At 39.4% G+C, this 24,003-nt stretch overlaps 1 protein-coding gene across 2 annotated transcripts in view; it reads left to right on the plus strand.

Moving 5' to 3' along the window:
* The window catches only part of DENND4A (DENN domain containing 4A), a 101,720-nt gene that overhangs the window by 54,045 nt on the left and 23,672 nt on the right, over positions 1-24,003 (plus strand). For both annotated transcript variants that reach the window (XM_084783847.1, XM_084783848.1), the window contains 10 exons: positions 1,996-2,214; positions 3,174-3,319; positions 14,271-14,404; positions 16,002-16,137; positions 16,398-16,604; positions 16,692-16,820; positions 17,073-17,214; positions 19,907-20,023; positions 21,009-21,140; positions 22,680-23,779. In XM_084783847.1, coding sequence (XP_084639973.1) covers positions 1,996-2,214; positions 3,174-3,319; positions 14,271-14,404; positions 16,002-16,137; positions 16,398-16,604; positions 16,692-16,820; positions 17,073-17,214; positions 19,907-20,023; positions 21,009-21,140; positions 22,680-23,779 — 2,462 coding nt within the window. The remainder of the gene's footprint in view (positions 1-1,995; positions 2,215-3,173; positions 3,320-14,270; positions 14,405-16,001; positions 16,138-16,397; positions 16,605-16,691; positions 16,821-17,072; positions 17,215-19,906; positions 20,024-21,008; positions 21,141-22,679; positions 23,780-24,003) is intronic.

A 24,003-nucleotide genomic window follows, 5' to 3' on the forward strand; every position in this document is an offset into this window, starting at 1 on the left:
TAGTTTTTTTCTTTAATTTTGCTATTACTGAAATAACACGAAGAAATAAGGATTGCCACTGGCCTATTTTCTTCACTTACAAAACAGAAACCTTTAGAAATCTAAGACACATGATCTAAAGTATGTTAGCAAATGTTGATGTCAGTGAAACAAGAGTCAGGTCCTAACCTCTTCACATAACGTTTATCTGGAAACCACCTCCATTTGCTAAAACATAAAGAAATTAACAAAAATGAAAATTAATTTCAGGATATGGAATGTTTTAGGGAAAAAGCTTATGTAAGGACATATCTTGACAGTGGTTCAGAATTACTGATAAGAATTAGCTTTTATTTCCTGAAGTCCCTCAGTATTGTAAAAATGGTCCATTCAGTGTCTGTGATTTAGTACATATTTTTTGAATATGGTCAATGGTGATGTGGCAGTAAGGTTCTCGCGTATTTATTATGAAGTGTAGACAGAGGAAATAGCCTGTACCTGTGAAGGTTCAAGATACTTAGAATATAGTTTGAAATAGAATAGAAAAAGGCAGAGTTAATAAAGTAAGTTTAAAAGCAACTACCCAATTTCACAGAAGCTCAAAAGTACTAAGATTTTCTTAAATGACATAAAATAGAGCAATGCTTAATCTTATGGATTAGGTAAATTGCTTACATATGTTATTACCTAAATAGTTTGCTTTCTAGAAGTGCTCTTAGTCCTTTGGAAAACTGCAAAGCCCAACAGCTGTTGGAGCAGTGTAGAAATAACTCAGTTAAGCAGTCTGTCCAGCTCTAGGGAAGGACAGAATGCAGAAGATACAGCTATGGATACCAAGGGAAAGACATCTGTTTTTTATTTTAATATATGTTTGATTTTTTGAGACAGGGTTTCTTTGTGTAGTAGCCCTGGCTGTTCTGGAACTGTCTTTGTAGACCAAGGTGGCCTAGAACTCATAGCAATCTAGGTCTAGGAGTCCTCATATAAAATCAGGCTATGCATTGTTGGCTGGAGTGTGTCAGACCCTCCTCTACAGTGTCTCTTCAGTGTGCTCTCTCAGTTTCTCCTGTTATTGAGGAGAAGTTAGCATCTCCCTCTGATGTCTACCAGGCCTCTCACTGACCTTAGCTGGAAGGTACAGAAGTGACTCCGCCAGGCTCCAGTAGCTTAAGCTTGCTCCTCCTCCTTGCCATCTACTGGTGCCATTATTGAGTTGTCTAGGAAGAAGCTTTTGTTTTTTTTAGTCCTTTTGTTTTTTTTTTAAGATTTATTTATTTAACTGGGTGTGGTGGCACATGCCTTTAATCCTAGCACTAGAGAGACAGAGGCAGGTAGATCTCTGTAAGTTCTAGGTCAGCCTGGTCTACAAAGGGAGTCCAGAACAGCCAAGACTACACAGAAAAACCCTGTCTCAAAAAAACAAAACAAAAACAAAAGGATTTATTATTATGTATACAGTGCTCTACCTGCATGCACACCTACAGGCCAGTAGAGGGTGTCAGATCACGTTGTAGGTGGTTGTGAGCCAACTGTGGCTGCTAGGAATTGAACTCAGGACCTCTGGAAGAGCAGACCGTGCTCTAAACCACTGAGCCATCTCTCCAGACCCAGTCTTTCTGTTTGTATCCTACAGGTACTTGTCATATTTTATGAAGAAAGGAGTGAAAAGGACTGTGTGTTATATGTATCCAGTGCTGTGGTTGGTAGGAACCTTTTTCACTAGGGTGTGTGTACACATACATACTCACATATACATATATAGTTATGTTAGAGCATGACATTACTTTCATGATAGATTTATAGGAATAATTTTATGTGCAACTTAGATAAAATACGCTCAACAGAGCGTAAAAATTATAGAGACGGTTTTCTTGAGGTTTGCGTACAATGAAGTGATGTAAATGTAAGAGTTGTGGTTATGTGAGCAATTTTGAAGAAAAAAGATAAATTTTCACTAAAACCAGTGTGAGCCTTGTTTTTCACAGGCAAAATTTAAAACCCTGTATTTCTTCACAGTGCAGCAGAGGCCAAGAGATGATGGATTAATGGACTTAGCCATGAATGATTATGATTTTAATTCTGGAAAAAGGTTGCACATGATAGATTTGGAAATCCAGGAGGCATTCTTGTTTTTCATGGCCTCTATCTTAAAAGGGTATAGATCATACTTAAGGCCAATAACACAAGCCCCATCCGAGACAGCGACAGATGCAACCTCTCTTTTTGCCCTTCAAGGTGAGTGGTCATGTAAGTTAATAGCTTTCATGTTTTTATGCTCAAACTTGTGAAAAATGACTTGTCCTCTGAATTAATAGTTCATATTTTACAGAGCACATACCTGCTACGAGGGGTGTGTGAGTGCCCGCCCTATAGGGCAGCATCTTTGGCATGGTAACTGGAATCCTAGTAGAAACTGTCTGAAAACTACAGGCTGTCCTGAGCATATTTTATTTCACTTTGTTGTGTCACATAAGTGTTGAAGTATCATCGTTTTCAGTTTTCGGCTGACAGGAAACTACCTCCCCCCCCCCCCGGGATGGTTACCTCTAGGCTTAAACAGCCTCATTTGATTTGTTTCAGTCTGCTTTACAAATACTATTTTCTGTCTGTAAGTTGAGAAGCCCAGAGTACAGTTGCTGTCATTCTATAGTTACTTTCTCTTGTAGTATTTACTACTTGAAAGAGAATCTAGTAAGCATGTGCTCAGTGCCATGTAATGTTGGACATTTGGTATATATTAGTAAGCAAGAAATATGGCTGTGGAAAAAGAGACATGGTCACTTCTTTCATAGAGCTTGTAGTCAAGAAGATGCACAATTAGAAAGTAATAGAACGTACAAATTTAGTTAAAACCTTAAATAGTATATGTGCAGAGAAAGAGAACACGGGGCAGAGAAAGCATGCACACTACATGAAAAATAATGTTCAAAAGCAGCAACTGCAAAGATTGAGACACACTAGCTTATATATAATCATCAAGGCACTAAGATACTTTTGGGTCAAAGCTTGAACTGACTGTCCCTTTTCTATTGCGTCTCCTGCTTCTTCCCCATTTACCCAGGAGTTTAAGTTTTCTTTTGTTTTTCTGTAAAATAGTGAACAAAATGGGAATATAAATGATATTGTTGATCAAATTTCTTCTATCAGGAAATTTTTCTGAATCTAGTCTCACATTACCTATTTATATTGGATAGCATTCTTAAGAAGCCGGGACCGATCACATCAAAAATTCTATAACATGATGACCAAAACACAAATGTTTATTCGCTTCATTGAGGAATGTTCTTTTGTCAGCGATAAAGATGCAAGCCTGGCTTTTTTTGATGATTGTGTGGATAAAGTAAGTAGTCTACCGTAGTATACCATATTTTGTGTGACTACTGTAAACTTATTTTATTGTTTCTATTTATAGCTTGTAGCAAAATCTAAAATAATTGTATTTTTATAATTGACCACTTACAATGAGAGTTTGGGCAGCCTGCTGGAATTTTCAGCACATAGTTTTATTAAATTTTACTTAATTTATTGTTAGTAGTAGTAGTAGTAGTAGTAGTAGTAGTAGTAGTAGTAGTAGTAGTAGTAGAGGTAGTGTGTGTGTGTGTGTGTGTGTCTGTGTGTGTCTGTGTGTGTGTCTGTGTGTGTGTACAGGGCACAGAACAACTTCTGAGGGTCAGTTCTCTTCTTCTACCATGGGATCCAGAGAGAGAATCAGGTTGATAAGCTTTTGTGGCAAGCACTTAATATCTGCTGAACCATCTTTCTTAAAGCATGCTTCCTTCATTTAAAAAAAATTACTGTTAAATTATATACCTATGTGTGAAAGAGTGTGGGTTTGTATACATGAATGCAGTACCTGGAGAGGCCAGAAGAAGGCATTGGGTCCCCTGGAACTGGAATTCTAGACAGTTGTTTGCTGCCTGCCTTAGGTGCTGGGATCCAAACTCAGGTCCTCAAAAGCATTAAGTGCTTTTTACCGCTGAGCAATCTCTCTGGCCCAAGAAGATATTTCTTAAAGGTGTTTTTGTAGGAATTGTATCTTAAGAAGGTTAAGGTTAGATTTCTAACCCTATCTGTGTACTTAGAGCATGGAACATTTTCCCAAGCCAATGAACCTCCAACATTCTTGGGCTATCACATGCTGAGAGTAGAGGGCATAGTATAACAGATATCATGTAACTGGATTTTTTGGTTTGGTTCTTGTTTGTTTGTTTTGTTTTGTTTTGTTTTTTGAGACAGGGCTTCTCTGTGTAGCCTTGGTTGTCTGGACTCACTTTGTAGACCAGGCTGGCCTCGAACTCACAGTGACCCACCTGCCTCTGCCTCCCAAGTGCTGGGATTAAAGGTGCGTGCCACCACGCCTGGCTTGCAAGTGGCACTCTTAACCACTGAGCCCAAGATCTGTGTGTTTTGTTTTGTTTTCGAGACAGGGTTTCTCTGTGCAGCCTTGGCTATCCTGGACTCACTTTGTAGACCAAGCTGGCCTCCAACTCATAGTGATCTGCCTGCCTCTGCCTCCTGAGTGCTGGGATTAAAGGTGTGCACCACCACACCCAGCTTCATATAACTATTTTTATGATTGAGAGTGAATTTATATTTTATTAATTCTGTTTTAAAGTCATACATGAAACTATCCATCTTCCACTCTGTCTCTGTGTTATTAGGTGAGATGGAGCTGGGTTCATGTTGGAAACAAAGAACCAGAAACAGTGACTCCTAACACAGTCTAATCTTGAGTAGGGTAAAGGAAGTCAGTTGTCTAGAGCCCCAGTCATGAGCAGTGATTGATCCACTCAGGCATGGGACTCAGAACAACAAGAAGAAAACATCCTTCCTGGGGCAGACAGCCTCGGGATATCAGAACTTAGCCGGCGTGAGAAGAGTGTGATGCTGAAGGTGGTGTGGAGCTCAGAAGCCTACATGAGTCAACAGAGTGGGCATGGGCATAGCAAATGGGATGATAAAGTTTGACCTGGATGACAGAGATGCCAGCATGGTAGGCATGGCATCAGAAGGTACAGGTGTGTCAAGTTAGGGTGAAGAAGTCCTATGCTTGGGAACAGAGCAATGAAGAGGGGGGCATGTTACATAAAGGTAGGGAAAATGTTCAAATAAGTGAATGTATTCAAAGTGGTGAAGATCACATGGTCAGGAAAGGGATTTATACATACAAACTTAAAAATGGAACAGCCCTGAATTTGGGAATATGCTATTGGTTTACAATGGTAGACAAAGACGGAAATAACTACAGGTGTAATGGCATGTGTCTGTGTACACATTCATATATTCTGTAGCTTTGCATATTCAGAGAACCCGGGAGCAGTCACACCTTAATAATAATGTACTATAAAATACATAGAGTTTGGCTGCTAAATATCAAAGGGATTGGAACTCTTTGGAGAATTGATTGGTTACAGATTTCGGGCAAAGAAAAGTCCAATATAGCCCTGTAGTAGGAAGTAAGGAATTACTCCAAGAGTGATAGAGGCATATAACATGATTGCAGAGCCTTCTGTTGTTTTGGTTTTTCAGGCAGGGTTTCTCTGTATAGCCTTGGCTGTTCTGGAACTTGCTCTGTAGACCAGGCTCGCCTCAAACTTATAGAAATCCCCCTGCCTCTGCCTCATAAGTGCTGGGATTAAAGATGTGCACCACCGTCAGCCAACAGCACAGAACCTATTTGAAGGGTTCCCACTATCAAATCTGAGGCAATCCAAGCATCAAATGTTAGAAACAAATTAACCTGTTGAATAAATGGGAAATCATGAGTCTATGCAGACATCACAGTCTGAGAGGAAGCAAGATCTTAACATAGTTCAGTGTACCTCCCTATAAAATAAATATTAGGGCCGGACATGGTGGCTCACACCTTTAATCCCAGCACTCAGAGGTAGAAGCAGGTGGATTGCTGTGAGTTTGAGGCCAGCCTAGTCTACAAAGCAAGTCTAGGATAGCCAAGGCTACACAGAGAAACCCTGTCTCAAAAAACCAAAAAAAAAAAAAAAAAAAAAAAAAAAAAGAAGACGACGAAGAAGAAAATATGAATTGAACTATGTAGTGGAAAAGTCTGGCAGGCACCACATTTAAATTAAGTGATCAAAGTGGACATCATCAATAATGAACAAAATATCCTATGTCCCTAAAAGATGATATCTTTGTTTCTCTTCCTGTTGCTAGGATAAAGCCTCTGACAAAAGGTACTTAAGCGATGAAGGGGTTATTTTAGCTCACATCATGTCATGGAAGTCCAGGCATCAAGAGCTTGAGACAGCTGTTCCATAGTCAGAAGACAAAAGCAATCAATGCATATGTGCATTCTCAGCTTGCTTTCTCTTATGAAACCCAGGACCCTCTACGTAAAGAATGGTACCACCCATAGTGGTGTGGGTCTTCCCACCTTAATTCATCAACCCACAGACATACCTAGAACCCATTTTTCAGATGATTCTAGATTCTAATAAGTTGGAAGTTTATACTAACCATGCCAATTCCAGTCTCTGTCAATGCGTGATCAACCCATTTGGGTTATGGGAGTTGAACTCCGGTCCTCTGCAAAAGCAGATGAGCCATCTCTCCAGCCCCATTTTTCAATGTTGTTTTTTTTTTATGTTCTATTACATCATTTATTTTATTTTATTTTTTTATAAATTTTATTAAATTATTCATATTACATCTCAATGGTTATCCCGTCCCTTGTATCCTCCCATTCCTCCCTCCCTTCCATTTTCCCCTTACTCCCCTCCCCTATGTCTGTGACTGAGGGGGACTTCCTCCCCCTGTATATGCTCATAGGGTATCAAGTCTCTTCTTGGTAGCCTGCTATCCATTTTTCAATGTTTTAATAACTATTTTAAGCATGCCTTATAAAAATATTGACAGAAGTAGGAAGACATATTTCTAAGTTTTTTCTAGACCCCTTTTTTTTACAAAAATAATTGTTCACATAACAGAGGAGGGGTAGGGAGACAGGGATATCCCATATGGAACCAGGTTTCCACAGGTCATATGAATATACATCCTTTGTGAACAGTGATGTGCATCTGTATAATGTTATTTTCATGCCAAGTTAATGGAATCATATGAGACCAAATTAGTGGCCAGGACTAGCTGGTGCCATGCAGTGGTGAATAAGCTTGTTAGCCCACTTGGGAACACGGAGCTAGTGTGCAAGACTCCAGTTAACAGTTTAAAAAGGAATTTTTTTACACTGTTTTTGTTTTTGACCCATTCACTGTATTTTATTCACAAGTCTCTGTTTTAGTTAAACGTACACTGTAATGTCACATAATCTGATGAGGTATTTCTTAATATTGTAAGATGTACAAGACTTGTAATTTTACTCCATCTCTAGGACATCTTGTCCTACAGAGGTCTTTCAATACTCATAGTTAATACTTTATATTGTCCAGGGTTTTCTGTAGTTTACTTGATATTTATGTGATGGGAGTCATTATAGTGGATGATTTAAACAATTCCTTTAAAAATAGAAATTCCAGGGTGCTGAAGAGATGGCTCAGTGGTGGCTCAATGGTTAAGAGCCCTTGCTTCTCTTGCAAAGACCTGAGTTCACATCTCAACATGCTTTTGTGTAACCTATTTAAAAGTGTAGATCTGGTGAAAGATTTCATACACACACACACACACACACACACACACACACACACACACACACACTGAAGTAGCATACTTAAAGATTTTACTGACTAAGCAGATCATTAAAGCTGAGAAGTATGGTAGGAGATAGCTTAGTAGCAGAGCTAAGCAAAAACAAACTAGGGAAATCCTGAGAATTCGTGTGGTAAACTGCAGTTATTTGTATTTGCTTAATTATAATTAAAGGACACTTTATTGGAGAAAATAAAGTATCACAAGACCTAGTGTACAGTTTACTAAGCTTCATGTCCAGTTAGAGCACAGGTGAGTTGTCTCTGGAGTTACAGAGGAGAGCTCCTGAAATATAGCGGTGGTGTTCCTGCCTTTCATCATCTTCCACCCCAGTAAGAACACTGAGCATGAAAACTCAATAAATCTGTAAGCATTTTCAGAATGTCGTACATACACTTTGAGAACAGCCATTCATATGGAGGCTATTCCTTGGTTGGGTAAATTTGAACTTGTTTAAGTGAACAAATCCTCTTCTCTCTGGAAGTTTAACAATGGAAAGTAAATAAACTAGATACATATTACTTCCCTTCACCAACCCATGCCTGTGCTTGAACATAAATTAGACATGTTCCTCTTTTGATCTTAGTATATCTAAATGGAAAACATTTGACTCAATTTTGAAGTTTAAAAAAATGAGTAATGCTGAATAGAAGTATTAAAAACAACATATAAGAATTACTTGTACCTCATTTGTGACTAACTTAAGAACCATGTGTCCTTACACATCACACGGTTATATTGGAAACCTTGCAGTATGCTGTTGTAGGAAGGGGCTGTGGGAGATCTGTAGGGGATAGTCAGCTAAGAGGCTTTTCTTGGATTTTCAACTGCTTGTTGGCAGCGTTTCCTGAGAATATCAATGTCTTCTGGAAGAATATAAAGGGGATATGAAAATATTTTAATTTTATCCTGCTGTGGTGTTGGATTTCTTTTTCTCTCAATTGAGACAGATATCGCTGTACTTTCCAAAGGGCAGAGATGTCCAGCTGATGACTGTAGGATTTGGGACATTGCTATGTTTATTAAAAATGCAGATGTTTAAATGTACAGTTAAAGGACAATGTCTTTCTACCAAGGTATTGAATCTATAGGTCAAAGTTTCATACTGTATTTGATTTTGTAGTGCTAAGAAATACAGAAGCACATTGTTTTTCTTTCCTTGAAGTGAACAATTGCCCTACTTTTTTCTTCTGTCTATACTGATTAATCTGGAAACTCTTAAAAGAATGAAACACTTGAGCTGGAGAGATAGCTCCGTGGTTAAGAGAACTGTCTGGCCTTCCAGAGGTCCTGAGTTCAATTCCCGGCAACCACATGGTGGCTCACAACCATCTATAATGTGATCTAATGCCCTCTTCTGGCAGGCAGGCACACTTGCAGGCAGGATGTTACATAATAAATAAATAATCTTTTTTTAAAAAAGAATGAAACACTCTTTCAGTACATCAAGTTATCCATTTAAGTTCTAAACATTCTTGCTGGAATGTTCTATATTCATTGTTTTAATATGAACTATGCTTTCTAGTCTGTCATTAGACATCTCCTCCAGCACCTGGGTCACTGTATTAACCTCTCACTGGAGTTGAATGCCTCGCCTTCAGCCCCTGCTCCAGTAACTGCTGACTTGGTGGATTTCCCTGTTATGATGAAGCCTTTTGGAAAATACCTTCTCCTCTGCTCCTTCATAGTATTTGAAATATATTGCTGCATTGTCTTTTACTGCCCTGTGAGGTATTGGCAGGAAGTCCAATGCTGTCTTGATTTCTGGACATTTGTGTCTGCTCTTTCTTTCTCAGGGCACCTCTAAGATCCTTGATCTGCTGGAATCTCAGGGACTATGGAAATATGCCTTATTTTTTATCCAGTAAATTTAATGTGTTTAGATCCTTTTAATTTGGGAATTCATTTCCTTCACTTCTAGAAATTTGTCTTTTTTTTAAAAATCTTATATCTCTTTTTCTGGAAATATGAATTATTTGAATTTTGACCCTCCTAATCCTCTTAATTTTCCCTTTTCATCTCATTTTATTTTTATTTTTACAAAAATATATATTTGGATTATAGTATAATTATATCATTTTCCTAATTCCCTTTGTTCCAAACTTTCCCATGTATATTTCCTGCTTTCTTTCAAATTCATGTTCTCTTTTTCTTTAATTGTTGTTGTTGGTGGTGTATGTGTGTCTGTGTGTCTGTGTGTGTATGAGTGTGTGGGTGTGTGGGTGTGTGAGTGTTCCTAAATACATAGTTACAGAATGCTCAGTATGTATAGTGTCAGTTGAGTATACACGTTTTCAGAGATGACCACTTGGCGTTGGATAATAGGAAGACTTTCTCCTACTCTCAGCTTTCCTTAGTTGCCTGTAGTTCTTTGTCTAGGGTTGGGACCTCATGAGCTTCCCCACTTCCACTTTATCATGTCTAGTGGCATTGTCCTTGTCCAAGTCGTGTTTACGAAGCTGTGTTGGTGAGACTTCATTCACGAGTCTAGCTTCTGGCATTTCTAGGAGACATGGCCTCACAGCAAGTTCTCTGCTCCTCTAGCTTGTACAGTCTTTCTGCCCCCCTCTTTCACAAAGCTCTCTGAGCCTCGGGTGCACAAACTGTACTAGTTGGGACTGGACTTCACGTCTCAGCACTTTGATCAGTGTGGTTTTCTGTCATGGTCTCTGTTGCAAAGAGAGGCTTCCTTGATGGGAGTTGGAAGCTACACTTATCTGTGGGTGTAAGGACTAATATTTAGAAAGTAGTTAGGGATTCTGCTGTTTTTCGTTTTGTTTTGTTTTTCGAGACAGAGTTTATCTGTGTAGCCTTCACTGTCCTGGACACGCTTTGTAGACCAGGCTGGCCTCAAACTCACAGTGATCCACCTGCCTCTGCCTCCCGAGTGCTGGGATTAAAAGCGTGTGCCCGGCGATTCTGCTGTTTTTAAAAGGGAGCTTGTAGGTTCTCCTCCAAGATCCGTGAACTTCACCAACTCTGTGATTTGGCTAGGTTTCCAGTACCAGGCACAGTTTCCCTCTGGTTGAGCAGGTCTTAACAATTAGGGAGCTGATGGCTACCGCTAAGATGCACATGCAACTATTGCACCCCTAGTACTCTCTTACCATGGTGGTCATTGTTGGGTTTGTAGGCATCATAGGGCTGTTGGTTGCTTCCCTCCTTAAAGCTGGCATGGAGCTTTCTGGTACCATGGTAGCTGGTCCTCAGAGAAGAGGCTTTCCGGCCACACCCAGATCTAGACTTCTGGGGCCTCTGTTCAAAGAGCCTTCAGCAGTAGGGACTCACCTTCCTCCTCTGGAGGACAATCAAGGGCAATAGCAGGAGCCTATATGTAATGTTTTGTGTGTCTCATAGACAACCCTGACCAACAACTCAAAGAGGGTGTCATGCCTCAGGCTGAATTGTTGTCAGATGGTCTGTGGCTCCTGGGAGGAGCCTATATTACAGCCTACCTGAGAGATTTCATTTAATTATATGTGCTTATTTATACACCAACTTAATGTACCCTAGGTATTCTAGATGGACAGTTAGTAGTATGATTCCTTATGACTTATTCAGGTAGCCCTTGTTATTCTCTGCCCTTCTTCTTCTGTGTTTATTTTTCCCTTCCTCCCTAATTCTTTTTCGTACTTTTTGTCCCTTTTCCTACTTCCCCCTCCAGATCACTTGTTCCCTAATATTCTCCTCTTTATTGGCCCATCTCCCTACCCTGTCTTTCCGCTTTTTTTTTTCTTCAATTGCATCTTCCAGTCTTGATAGTATACTTTTATTTCTGATGTCATGTTTGCAGTTTTCATACTTTTTTATGTGACACATTTATTCTTCCTTCCTGAGTGTAGGCTCATTTGTTGTGATTGTTTCTAAGGTTTCTTTTCCCTAGTTATCTTCTCTTCTGAGTACCTCAGCTTCCCTGCTGTCCATAAACGTAAAGTTCTCTGATTCACCCTGAAAAACAAACAACAAAAGCTTAGCATTGAGGAGAGGCAGTGTTCATATTCCTGTTATGTGTATGTTTGTTTTTGTCCATGGTGTGTATGTGTGTGCATGTACAGTGCATGTGAAGACCAGAGTTCCCTACCATTTTTTAAAATAAGACTTTTCTTTTTTTATCCGTTATTTGGGAAATTCATACATATATTTTGATCATTTTTACCCCTCCTCCCAGAGTAATCTCCTTTTCCTGCCCTGTTAATTTTGTGCCTTTAAAAAAATTCATCAAATATGGGTTGCGACCCATACATTTGGAAATGTGGCCTCCACTGGAGTGTGGCAGACCTACTCTGAGAGGTAGTGTTCAAACTCTTGAGTTGTGCCATGGATCTAGGATTCCTTAAATGAAGGTGCTAATGTTCTTGCTTCGGTCTCACCCTTAGTCCAACTTCAAGGGCATGGGGTGTGTGTGTGTGTGTTGTATGTTTGTGTATGTCCATAGTGTATAATGTTCTTTGAGAATTTTGATATATTTTGATCATTTTCTAGTTAGTTACTATTGCAAACCTATAAAAACATCATTAGTACTGATAGGTTTTTGGTTGTGTTTTTTTTTTCCACATTTTGTTATTTTCCTAAGATAAGAATACAGTAGAAATGTCTGGACAGATCTTGCTTTCTAACATGACCATACCAGGCTAAGTTTGTAAACTAGTGGCAGACTGCATGTCTACTATGTGTAAGACTCTGGCACCTCAACACCACAAAAACAAACAAGCCATGTTGAGTGCTAGCAGGGCATGTGCTGGTCTAGCTTGTTGTAGCCATTGTGTCCTTGCTGGTATCAACATAGCAGTCTCCTCCCCAGGCTACAGAAAGGAGCTCAAGCACAAGTGTATTAAAGTTCCGTAGGAAAAAAAATAAGAGTGAGCAGTCTGTAAATCTTGGCAGCAACAGGGTGGGTGTAGGGCAGGGGAGAGAGGAGGAGAGAGAAGGCCATGCCTTTTTAGTTGGGATGCAGGATGGGTGGTGCGCGCAGCAGCGGAGGCTGGCAAGAAGCGGCATAGCAGAGGCGGAGAGGAGACTTCAGAAGGACAGTGAGAAAGCCTGCAGTGCCACAGAAAGCAGAGAGTGAGAAAGCCTGCAGTGCCACAGAAAGCAGAGAGAGAGAAAGCCTGCAGTGCCACAGAAAGCAGAGAGTGAGAAAGCCTGCAGTGCCACAGAAAGCAGAGAGTGAGAAAGCCTGCAGTGCCACAGAAAGCAGAGAGAGAGAAAGCCTGCAGTGCCACAGAAAGCAGAGAGTGAGAAAGCCTGCAGTGCCACAGAAAGCAGAGAGTGAGAAAGCCTGCAGTGCCACAGAAAGCAGAGAGTGAGAAAACCTGCAGTGCCACAGAAAGCAGAGAGTGAGAAAGCCTGCAGTGCCACAGAAAGCAGAGAGTGAGAAAGCCTGCAGTGCCACAGAAAGCAGAGAGTGAGAAAGCCTGCAGTGCCACAGAAAGCAGAGAGTGAGAAAACCTGCAGTGCCACAGAAAGCAGAGAGAGAGAAAGCCTGCAGTGCCACAGAAAGCGGAGAGTGAGAAAGCCTGCAGTGCCACAGAAAGCACAGAGTGAGAAAGCCTGCAGTGCCACAGAAAGCAGAGAGTGAGAAAGCCTGCAGTGCCACAGAAAGCAGAGAGAGAGAAAGCCTGCAGTGCCACAGAAAGCACAGAGTGAGAAAGCCTGCAGTGCCACAGAAAGCAGAGAGTGAGAAAGCCTGCAGTGCCACAGAAAGCAGAGAGTGAGAAAGCCTGCAGTGCCACAGAAAGCAGAGAGTGAGAAAGCCTGCAGTGCCACAGAAAGCAGAGAGTGAGAAAGCCTGCAGTGCCACAGAAAGCAGAGAGGGAGAAAGCCTGCAGTGCCACAGAAAGCAGAGAGTGAGAAAGCCTGCAGTGCCACAGAAAGAAAATGATAGAAAAGTTAAAGTTATATTTTCCCAAGTTGGAACCCAGAAAAACAGATAGGCTCAGCAGTGCTCCATATGGGAAGCCCCATACACAGCAGCCTGAAAGTCTTTGACAAGCTGAAAATAGAAAGTTAGCCTCTTTTATACAAACATTTTTAAATATCCTCCAACAAGATGGAAGTAAGTGGTGTTCTGACAATTACTTTGAGTTTTTCAAAAATTAAGTAACACCAGTACTCATTATTTTAATTAATTACTTAATTAATATTTTAATTATTTTAATTAAATAAAGAATATAGAGATTACTATAAATTAATTGCTAGCGATGATGTCGTTCATGTTTAACATTTTGATAATTGTGGATGTGCATCTTTAAAGGGAAGAACATAATCACCCTCCTTAAAAAAACAAACAAACAAGCAAACAAAAAACAGAAATAGTGGACCAGACGTGGTGATACAGACCTTTGATCCCAGTTCTTGGGAGGTGCAGGAAGGCAAATCTTGTGAGTTCCAGGCCAACCAGGCTATATAGTGCAACCCTGTCTCAAAATAAGTAAATAAATAAAATAAAAACAATAGACACTCACAAAATTAGAAATAGGGCCACCAAGATGGCTAAGCAGGGTAAGGCACTTTTTAAAAAATAGTTGTATGGTAAACACCAATGGAAATGATGCATTTAATTAGCCATTCCCCTATGAATGAACCCTTGCTTAACCAACGTGGCTTTTGAATGCATTTTAAAACTTCAGGTGGACACAGACAAGAGCGGTGAAGTGCGACTTATAGAGCTGGATGCGTCTTTCAGAAGTGAACACACTGTTTTTGTGACACCACCTGAGATCCCCCATCTACCCAATGGTGAAGAGCCCCCATTACTGTACAGGTATTCAAGAAACAGTGTATGCGATTGACAGAGAAGCAATCCATCGTCTGTGGCATAGCTTTCTAAGGACTGTGGTATTTTCAAAAGTACAAACTTTACAGATCTCTGATTTTTAGGTGGTAAGCAAGCCTATCCCATGTCCATTATTAAGTTTTGAGGCATAGACAGAAAAAAATTCATAAGCTTGGGTAGATCTCTAATTCTATTTAAGTATCTCTGTCAGTACTGGTTAAATAAGTAGACCAGACAAATATTCATTTGTAGCACTTTTATTATAAAATTTTGATTTTTACTTTTCACTAAAAGTAATTTCATCACTACTACTCCCTCTTTAGTGCCACACACACATTCATTAATTTAGCTAATTTACAAAAAGATTACAGATATAATTTAGGCTCATTATCTGTTGCCTTAATTTGTATGATACACAATTTTAAACTTTGTTTTTTATGAAGTTTTATTTTTAAGACATGAAATTTTAGACTTGTTGACATTGACTGTTGTTAATTTGGAAATTTTGTAAGAGACTGCTATATAGACTTAAATGATGCATTATTCCTGCATTCAAATCTAGTGGGAAAGACAGAAAAGTCCTGAGTACAGTAAAATATGAGGAGTGTGGGAGATAGATTTGTTATTTTGTTTTCAGTGCTGAATACACCTTTTTTTATCCAAGATTGTATTTCCTCTTATATTTTAAATTGTTTTTATTCTTCAATAATACTTTATTTAAAGATTCTAGAACTATTTCATATCTGTAATTCATTGAATCATGGGTTGTTTTTCTTTCTTCCAAAAGTGAGATCCTAAACCCACTAGCTAACCTAATAAGCCAATGAGATAATGAGAGACCCTAACTCAGTGTGCTGATAGGTTACATCTACAGCAGCTGCTTCCTTGTTTGTTTGGATGTTGGGTTGGGTTGGTTTTTCGAGACAGGGTTTTTCTGTATAGCTCTGGCTGTCCTGGACTTGCTTTGTAAAACAGGCTGGCCTCAAACTCACAGAGATCCACCTGCCTCTGCCTCTTGAGTGCTGGGATTAAAAGTGTGCATCACCACTGCCCAACCTGTTTCCATTTTTTTGAGAGTATAAATTAAATCTTTCTGAGATAGGGTTCCCCTGTATAGCCTTGGCTGTCATGGAATTCACACTGTAGACCAGGCTGGCTTCAAACTCGGAGATCCGCCTGCCTCTGCCTCCCAAGTGCTGGGATTAAAAGCTTGTGCTACCACCCAGCAAATATCTTAATTCAACGCAACAGCATTTGGCTGTCTTATTTGAAAGAATATTGTTTCATGATCCCTTTACCACCAACAACATATGCAGCACGTATGCATATTAGCTACGTATTTCTCTAAACACTAACTTTAAAAGTTTACTGGATTTGCTTTAGAATTTGAAACCAAGTTCATTAATATGTGTTTCCTCTTTTATTACCAGATATATTGAGGTTGCATTTATAAAAATAATGTTAAAAATAACAATATTTACTTGTTGAATATATCTTATCATCTGATAGTTTATCTGGTCATAATTCTTCCAGCTAGTAGCAATCTTTCTGTGGTTGAAAAGTAATTTCTTCTTCTCTGAAACAGCTATAATGGATTTCCAGTTCTCAGGAACAATTTATTTGAGAGGCCTGAAGGATTTCTACAAGCACGAAAGAACAAGCTGCCTTCAAAACCAAGCAGTCCTAGTAGCCCTTCTCCCATGTTCAGAAGAACAAAACAGGTGCTTTGAAAACTCTTTGTGCCCCATGTAATCAAATATTAGCCAAGGAGTAAATATGAAGCTCGTCTTCCCTTGATAATCTTTACTACCCTGATGAATATGATTTGTAATAATCTGACCTAGAACTTTATATATTATACGATACAAATTCAAGAGGAGAATTTAAAATATATTAGTTACCAACAAGCTTTACACAAGCCTGTGACTTCCTGTGTTCGCCATTCAGTTTGATAAGAATGCTACCTTGGATTTCTTTCTAGGAAATCAAATCAGCCCATAAGATTGCGAAGAGGTATTCTTCTATCCCTCAGATGTGGTCTCGGTGTCTGCTGCGTCACTGTTATGGATTGTGGTTTATTTGTCTCCCGGCTTATGTGAAGGTTTGTCATTCCAAAGTCAGGGCTCTGAAAACAGCATATGATGTGCTTAAAAAAATGCAGCTGAAGAAGATGGACCCGCCTGATGAGGTGATAGCATGTGTTCCCAGATGGGTTGTTTTGGATGTCTGTGCAGCACAGTGTCTGTTTCTATACACCTCTCAACTTGTGTTGCAGGTGTGCTACCGCATTCTCATGCAGCTCTGTGGACAGTATGACCAGCCTGTGCTTGCAGTTCGTGTGCTTTTTGAAATGCAGAAAGCTGGTATTGACCCCAATGCAATCACTTATGGGTATTACAATAAGGTAATTGTTTTGATTTAATAAAGAAAAGTACTGTTTTTGTCATTTCACAACATCAGTTTAGACCAAAGTAATCAGGGGCTATTTGGTATTTATTTTAGAATGCTCAGAATATTTTTCATAAATTAGGACTTTCTTGTTTTCTTTAGTGTTAGACAATCTAATCTACTTTTCTCTTCTTTAGCTTAATTCAAAAGATAGTATATATTTATTTATGAAAATTATTTTGCTAATTAGGCATTTTTAAATTAATAGGCTGTTTTGGAAAGTACGTGGCCTTCAAGAAGTCGCAGTGGCTATTTTCTTTGGACAAAAGTAAGAAATGTTGTTTTAGGAGTTGCACAGTTCAAAAGAGCTTTAAAGAAACATCCACACTTATCACAGACAGCACTCTCAGGTAACTAAAGGGTTATAAGGCAATGGTTTACTTTTTAAAAACTAATTGGTTATACTTTATATTTTTAGAATATTTTAAGTACTTTAAAATACTGAATATTTTCTGAGTTTCATTACCTACCAGTACATTTTAATAAAAGTTGACTGTTAAGCACGGTACCTGGCACCAGAAGTCTTCTGAATTTGGATTATTTTAGAGTTGTAGTGTTTGTTGATGTGTAATGATTACATGGAAGGCAGGAACCAAGCCATTCCTGTTCCATGTAGAACTTACACACACATCTGCATGCTCATTTCATGGGTGTCAATGATGTGCCTGAGCCTTGATATGATCTACCATATGATGTCAGCTGTGGAATTTTCCACATGTGGTGTCATGTTGGCACATAAAAAGTTTTAGGTTTTAGGCTTTCAAATTAAGGCAATCCTACCTGTGTTAGACAGTTTTTCCCATTTTAGAAGACACTGCTTTCCTCTTTTCTCCAGTTGTTAAATTATGAATCTTTCATGATCTTATTTAGTAGTCATTAATAATTCAGAGTAGATTCTCTGTTAGCTGTATTTTGCTGAGTGTGTGGCATTTTTCACATGGGCTGCATAACAGGCTACTAACTCTAACAACAAAATGCTGTCACACTGGGTTCTTAAGCAGATGGCAGTGATCTGATGCTGTCCGCCGTGGTATCATGGATGGTGATGATGGGACACACATTGTGGAGCAGGCACCATGTGGTTTAACCAAAGTATCCAAAATATCTGTTACTGATGATAGAGCTGTCCAAGTTGGTGTATGCTGCTGTATACATTTATTATAGTACATTTGTAACTATATTTGCTAGTCTGTGTTTTTAATTTGTTTTCAATGACATGTTTAACTGTTACTTTTTCATTTCCTATTACACCCTTGACATTAAATTTAATTGCCATATGTAGCTCTGTTCATTATTTATTTGAGAGGCTACAGGGTACTTAATTCAAGTATTTAGTTTAGTTCATGATAATCCAATTAACTCTAGGTAGCCACAAAGCTCTTTGCCATTTTAGGGGGTGCTTTTGGTGTGCAGACAGGGGATCAAATCCATATATCCTGGGCAATGGCTCTACCAATGAGCTGTATTCCCAGCCCCTTGGTGTGTCAACTCTCTTGGACAGATTTTCTTTTTAAGAGATCCTATCTGTGTTTCTGAGTTAATAGTACTACACCAGTGTCAGTTTCCTGATGTTAACACTATGCTCTGGTCCTGGAGGGTATGGTTAGGAGAAACTGGGAAACGGAACCACCAAGAACTTTCTGGAGATTTTTTTTTCAAATTTTGAATATAACTTTTTTAAAAAAGAAAAATATTCAATTTCAATGAAAAAGTCCTAGCAGTGACTAGTGACTATGACATCGTTTTCATTAAAATATAGTTACTTAAAATTATACATCCTCTGCCATATAGAACCCTACCTTTTTTCTTTGTTTGTTTTGCTTTTTTTTGAGACAAGGTTTTTCCATGTAGCCCTGACTATCCCAGAACTCACGCAGTAGACCAGGCTGGCCTCAAACTCACAGAGATCCACCTGCCTCTGCCACCAGACCCAACATCTTAAGAGTAATTTTAACACATTATATGTTTCTTAGTCCTATATATTTGTACTTGTGTGTAGTTCTATAATTATTCAGTTGAGTTTTGAGAAAAATTACTTGTCAGTGAAGTTAAAGGAACCTGACTTTGTGGCAGAATCATTAGACAGTGAGTTTCAGTGACCTATGTGTGCATATTTAGTTATGACTTCCCTGCGAATTTCCCTTCTCCGTTGCCTAGTTAGATCTCAGGCCAGGTAGTGGCACACACCTTTAATCCCAGCAGAGTCAGGTGGATCTCGTTGAGGCCAGCCTACTCTACGTAGTGAGTTCTAGGCCAGTCAGGGCTGTGTGAGAGCCTAGCTTTAAAAAAAAAAACAAAAAACCGAAGTCAGGGGCTGGAGAGATGGCTCAGAGGTTAAGGTCCTAAGTTCACTTCCCAGCTATCACATGGTGGCTCACAACCATCTGTAATGAGATCTGGTGCCCTCTTCTGGAATGTAAGTGTGCATGCAGGCAAAACACTATACATAATAAATAAATCTTAAAAACAGAACAAACAAACAAACAAACAAAAAACTCAGACTTTTACCTAGAATGATGACGGACTTGAGTGAAGAATATCTAGTTTGTCTGGTTTTGGTACCCACGAAGTAATGTAAATGTGAACATTTATTTGATTGAAGTGTAGAACCAAAAGCAAATTGCCTAGGAGTGAGCGCGTACATTAATGGAGGTGGGTTCTGGGTAGCTAACAAAATAATGCTTTTGATTAGAGATTATCCTGAAGAAGTTACTAAGGAAACCCAAACACTAATGTGTGGCACCTCATTCTAGTTGGTGTCACTAAAGAACTTTGTCAGGTGTTGTGGGGATGCCGCCACTCACCTGTGTGGTTTGCTGTCACAATCCCCCCTACCTCATCCTTTCAGCAGGCAACAGTCAGGCCCCTATTGGGGTGCTGTCACTCAGGACAGGACCCAGGAGTGTTCATCCAAGGTGTTGTGTTGGCCTAGGGACTTTTGCAGTTGACCAGTCTTCTGTGTGATCATTTAAATTGCTTTAGGATATAATCTCAAGGAAAGCTGTGATTAGCAGGATAGTATTTGTTTCTCTTTTTGCGCAGGGGGCCGGTCTGACCTCCAATATACTTCATTATCGAAGGACGCTGTTAGAAGAGAGGATACATCTACTGAGGCCGTTCAAGGGGAAAAGGAAAAAAAAGGGAGCGATTCTAGTTCCTGTAGGTACTGATTGTTAAGTTGGTTTTATGTAAAATGGTGAACCTACATGCTTAGAAAATAAAGATAACTTTTAAATATAAAAGTACTAGTTTTACCATCTATCTTCCTGTATATTTATCTTTCTTCTCATTGATTCCTCTTTACCACCTAATACTTTCACCCAAAAGCATTGTATAGCAATTGGTGAAACACTCTCCAAGCAAATCTATTAAAGAGTTAAACTATTTGTAGTAAAAATGCCTTTTTTTAAACAGAGCTCTTTTTCTGAGGATTAATACTACTGTCTTAGTTAGGTCTGTTATTGCTGTGATAAGACACCATGACCAAAAAACAACTCGGGGAGAAAAAGGTTTATTTGGCTTACACATCTCACGTTAAGTCCATTGAGGGAAGCCAACGTGGGAACAAGTGGGCCAAGAACCTGGAGGCGGGAGCTGATGCAGAGGTCATGGAAGGGTGCTGCTCACTGGCTTGCTCCTCACGGCTTCTCCGCCTGCTTTCTTACAGAACCCAGGACCACCAGCCAGTGGGCTGGGCTGGGCCCTCCCCCATCATTCGCTAATTAAGAAAATGCTCCACAGGCGTGTCTACAACCTGACCTTATGGAAACATTTTCTCAGTTGCCGCTCCCTCCTCTCAGATGACTCTAGCTTGTGTCAAGTGACATAAAACTAGCTGGCACAATACTTTTATTTAAAGTTTCTTAATGAATTTTGATTAAATTTCCTCGTTTCTTCCCACTCTAAAATCTTTTACAAGCGAAGAGAAAATATAAAATTCTGTATGAGCCTTCTGTATGACCAGTTCTTGGTAATTTGATCCACACTTTAAGTGAAATGACGTATTTGTGGTTGACAAGTGTGTAGAGAAGCAGTTAGTATAATCTTATCACAGTTTGAAATATAAGACTAAAAGCTTCTCTTTATACATCCTGCAACATATACAAGCTTAATTTTGTTAACATTTTTATTTTCACCTTTATAGTGTCAGAGAGTGAGAGTGCAAAGGGAAGTGCTGACTGCCTTCCTACTCTCAGTTACCAAAGCTCTTCCACTATAGTTCGCCTCAACGGTGTCAATAACGACAGTGCTGATAAAATATCTGGAGAATGTGAGGGTAAGTTGAATAGTATACACTCGCTATATGCAGAATGAAGTATATCTGTGTCTACTAGATATGTATTTTTTAATGTTTTAAGATTATATATTATTTGTCTGTGTGCTACATAGAGCCGTGTGTGTAGGTCAGAGGACAATTTGTGGGAGACACTTTTTCACCTGTGAGTCCCTGTAATTGAACTCAGGTAGTCAGAATCCATGATAGATATCCTTACCCACTGCACTATCCACTGTCCCCAGCGAATATTTATCTTTTAAAATCTTAATACACTAGAATTATCTTTAGAATATTTTTGTGTGCCCTCTCCCAGTAAAATTTAGGAGCTTGGGTTTTGTGTTTTATAACATATTTGCTCAAGCTTTTATTATAACAAGGTATAAGGACACAACTGCAGCCGAAATGCTGCCTTTTGAGTTTGGACTATTAGAATTTTCAGAAGGGAACGTATGCAGAAAGGGAGAGGAGAGTAGTGGATCTGAGGGGACCGTATGCCTAGCCAACTTTTAAATGAACCATATGCTTTTGTAATCTAATATAGTTCCTGTTTATTCAGAGACAACCTAGATAGTCTTTCAGAGAGTTTAAGAAACTAGTACCCATGGCCATGGTGGTGCAGGCCTTTAATCCCAGCACTTAAGAGGCCGGGGCAGGTGAATCTCTGAGTTCTTGGTCCCCTGGTCTACTTAGCATGCTCCAGCAGCCCAGGCTACTTAGTGAGATGGTGACTCAAAAAAAAAAAAAAAAAGATAGCAATCAATGTTTTTATTTTAGAAAATATTTTCATGCTGGGTGCAATGATTCACATCTGTGATCCCAGCACTTGGTGAAGCAGAGGCAGGAGGATCTCTGTGAGTTTAAGGCCAGCCTCATCTACAAAGTGAGTCCAGGACAGCCAGGGCTACACAGAGAAACCCTGTCCTGAAAAAAAAACACACAAAATAAAAATATTTCATATTACAATACAGAAATTGCTATATTAAAACAGATGTAAAGGTACTTAGCTTATATGTATAGTCAAAAAAAGATTTGAAGAATTAAAAATAAATTTTACTTGTGGATAAAATTAATCTAGTTTGATTTGGTATTTGGGACTTGTTTTCCATTGTAATAAGGTGGCTTAGACTCTCAAGTTCATTTGCATAGTTACAGTTGTGCAGCTGTTACTTAATTTAGTATAAATTTATTACTGTTAAAATGTAAATCTTAATTGGTAAGTTTTTCTTTTCTGATCTATGTACTCTAATACCTAGAAGCACAGCCTTTCTCATTAGACAAATCTGAGTCCGAGTCTGTTACTGAAGAGCTGGGTAACTTTGGCTGAGTAGTTTCTCTCTCTGCACATCTGCTTTATCTGCTCTGAGTGTTAGAACATTTATAGCAACAATAGCAGTAAACTGCCTAAAGTGGGACCTGCCAAGTACCAGGCAGCCATGAGCACCTGCTGTTTTCATTCCCATTACTAGTATTTTAAATATTTAAGATGACATGTTTGCGTATTACATTTTCAAAGCTAAAAGCACGTTTCTTATTTTTCAGGAAGTACACCTGAGTTGCCCTTAATGCCATCTCTTGAAGATACAAACGAAGCGCAAAACATGCAAAGCAGATGCTTCAGGAAAAGACATAAAAGTGATGATGAATCTCATTTGCAGCAGCAAATGGCCTGGGGAAATAGGAACCGTAATCTTAGTGGTGGAGTACTGATGGGCTTTATGCTGAATAGAATTAACCAGGAAACAAACCCTGGAGCTATGGTTGAAAAATTAGGAGCTGATGCAAAAATTCTTTCAAATGTTATCTCAAAAAGCACACGACCAAATAGTCTTGATATTGGGAAGCCACCTGCAAGGTCAAAAAGAGATAGCCTGGAGGAGGAGTCCAGTGACGACGGCGACACGCCTTTGGATGGCTCACACTGCCTGGGTAAGGGGGATTCTCCTGCTATTTTTGACTTAGAAGATTTAGACACTGAAACAGATGGAGCAAAAGTGGGATGTGTTGCTGCACAAAATCCTAAGAGGCTCCAGCGAATGAACAGCAGCTTTTCAGTAAAACCTTCTGAAAAGATAGATGTTGTCACGGGGTTTGACCCCCTCTCTCTTTTGGTTGCTGAGACTGAACAGCAGCAGAAAGTGGAAGAAGAAGAGGATGACGATGATAGCAGAAGCATCGCGACACCATCTGCTAGGCGCAATTTAGCTGAGGAAATCGAGATGTACATGAACAACATGAGCAGTCCTCTGACAAGCCGTACACCAAGCATCGATTTACAGCGAGCATGTGATGATAAGTTAGCCAGTAAGAAAAGTCCAACAATGGTCAAGGCCTGCAGAAGATCAAGCCTGCCTCCTAATTCCCCTAGGCCAGTGAGACTTACCAAATCTAAAAGTTACACCAAAAGTGAGGAGAGACCAAGGGATAGACTGTGGTCTTCGCCAGCCTTCTCACCCACTTGTCCATTTAGGGAAGGATCTCAAGAAACACTAGCCCATTCGTCACCTTCATTTAACTTAGATACATTGCTGGTGCCTAAACTGGATGTCCTAAGGCACAGTATGTTCTCTGCTGGGAAAGGAGTTGCGGAGAAAGCAAGCAAATGGTACTCAAGGTTCACCATGTACACCACATCGTCAAAGGTAGGTTTGTTGGTATTTGCTACGATTTTTCCCAAGCTGCTTATACCTCAACTGCGACTGAAAGCTTTATGAGTACATCTATCTAACATCCTCCTGAAATTCAGCTTGTAAAAGACAGTGAGGGTTTTTTTTTTAAGATTATTATTTTGTTGTTGTTGTTGTTGTTGTTTTCAAGACAGGGTTTCTCTTTGTAGTCCTGGCTATCCTGGATTCACTTTATAGTC

Source organism: Acomys minous (genome assembly GCF_964271855.1).
Source record: "Acomys minous genome assembly, chromosome: 5".
In the NCBI taxonomy this organism is placed as follows: Eukaryota; Metazoa; Chordata; class Mammalia; order Rodentia; family Muridae; genus Acomys; species Acomys minous.